The 1,557-nt window shown below is 30.6% G+C and overlaps 1 protein-coding gene across 1 annotated transcript; it reads right to left on the bottom strand.

Moving 5' to 3' along the window:
- Window positions 1-677: 677 nt before the first annotated feature.
- LOC132058544 (agamous-like MADS-box protein AGL61) lies at window positions 678-1,244 on the bottom strand. The gene has a single exon (XM_059451011.1). It carries the CDS (start codon window positions 1,235-1,237, stop codon window positions 728-730), a length of 510 nt encoding a protein of 169 aa, XP_059306994.1. The 5' UTR covers window positions 1,238-1,244; the 3' UTR covers window positions 678-727.
- Between the last annotated feature and the right edge of the window lie 313 nt (window positions 1,245-1,557).

The raw sequence follows: 1,557 nt of genomic DNA, 5'->3' as shown, positions 1-1,557 counted from the left end.
TTCCTATCATTTGGTCATATTTTTAATGTTATTAAATAATGTGATTTAACTCTGAATTTGTTTAAACATGTATGATGTAGGAGAGGAATATTAGAAAGCTCCACTTAGTATTGTATCTGAATTCAAATTAATTTCTTTAACAATGTGTATTTTAGATTTTTAATGTCAAGCGAAAAGGTCTTGAACTTGAAATGGATATATAGACTGAAGTGATCTTTCTTCCCTATCCGATAAGTTTTTTAGAGACTCGACTTTTTTATATCTCCTCACAATAATTGACCATTCCTCATGCTTTCATGGGAACAAGGAACTGGAAGTATGCTGCTACAGATATGATCTATATAACAATAATTATATGTCTTTCAAAATGGTGTTCTCCGCCTTAAAGTTTATAACATTTTTGTGTTTTGAAATGCTATACATAAGTTTTTCTTACCAAGATACTTTAGCTAAACCAGAAAATATCTCAAAAACTACTTGTGTTTGTAAGATTATAAGAGAGTCACATAATTAAAATGATAAACTCAGTACTAAAAAAATAGATATAACACAAAATTATTTTAACAAACAAGTCAAACATCATAAATGGAAATCACTATTGAATTCAAGTAACATCATCAAATTTAAAGACTAAAACTAAAACTAAAAAAGAACATTCAACATATATGAATTTAAACTTAATTATTTCATTGTACGAGGCTTCGATATATTAGAAATCATTGTATGCTTAATTAGCATCATATGGAGGGGATTGTGCTGAGGTAGAAGCACCCTTTTCCAACTGCATCAAACCATTTCTCAAACTCTCGTCAATGGACTTAAGCCAAATCTCTTGTTTTTTCACCTCCTCTGCATCATATTCCTTGATATCTTCCAACAATTTTTTCTCGTCAGTCTCATCATTTTTTGTGATATCATATTCATCAAGTTTAACTATTAGTTCCTTCACTTTGTTCCGAGAGTTTTCAGCAGCAAGACGATTACTTTCACTTGGCAACGTATTTGGATTTAAATAGCGATCAATAACAGCATCAACAGTAGAGTGAAAAAAAGAGTAAGGCTTACCGGTGGGAGAAAAGATTATTATTCCTATATCAAGATCATATTGTCCAATCAATTCGCTAGCTTTTTTATTCAAACCATCCCGACGCTTTGAAAATGTTGCGTATCGGGCATCTTTGTTTTCTATTTTGGCCATAGTGATCTTTTGACGTCCTAGCGGCTTTTTATCTGCCATAACTTATTTTTTGAGAAAGGATAAAGAAAATTTTAATTTTATTGATGAGAATCTCAGGCAAATGTGTTGCTTATAAGAAATGACATAAGAAGATTATTTATATGTATGGCAAATAGCGATTCTAGCCCCTGTGTTATAGCTTTATTCCAGTTTTGGTCCTTGTGTAATTCAACTAATCATATTTAATCTTTAATCAGTATATACGTGCTATTTTGATCCCTCAAACTAACGGAAGTTAAAAACTTAATGGAGTCATTATTTTTATTAATTTTGAGAATTAAAGGAAATAAAGAATTAAGATTAATGCCGCTCATCTCTCC

Source organism: Lycium ferocissimum, chromosome 5 (assembly GCF_029784015.1).
Source record: "Lycium ferocissimum isolate CSIRO_LF1 chromosome 5, AGI_CSIRO_Lferr_CH_V1, whole genome shotgun sequence".
In the NCBI taxonomy this organism is placed as follows: domain Eukaryota; kingdom Viridiplantae; phylum Streptophyta; class Magnoliopsida; order Solanales; family Solanaceae; genus Lycium; species Lycium ferocissimum.
Note: the sequence above shows the minus strand (reverse complement) of the source record. Positions and strands in the feature narration are given on the sequence as shown.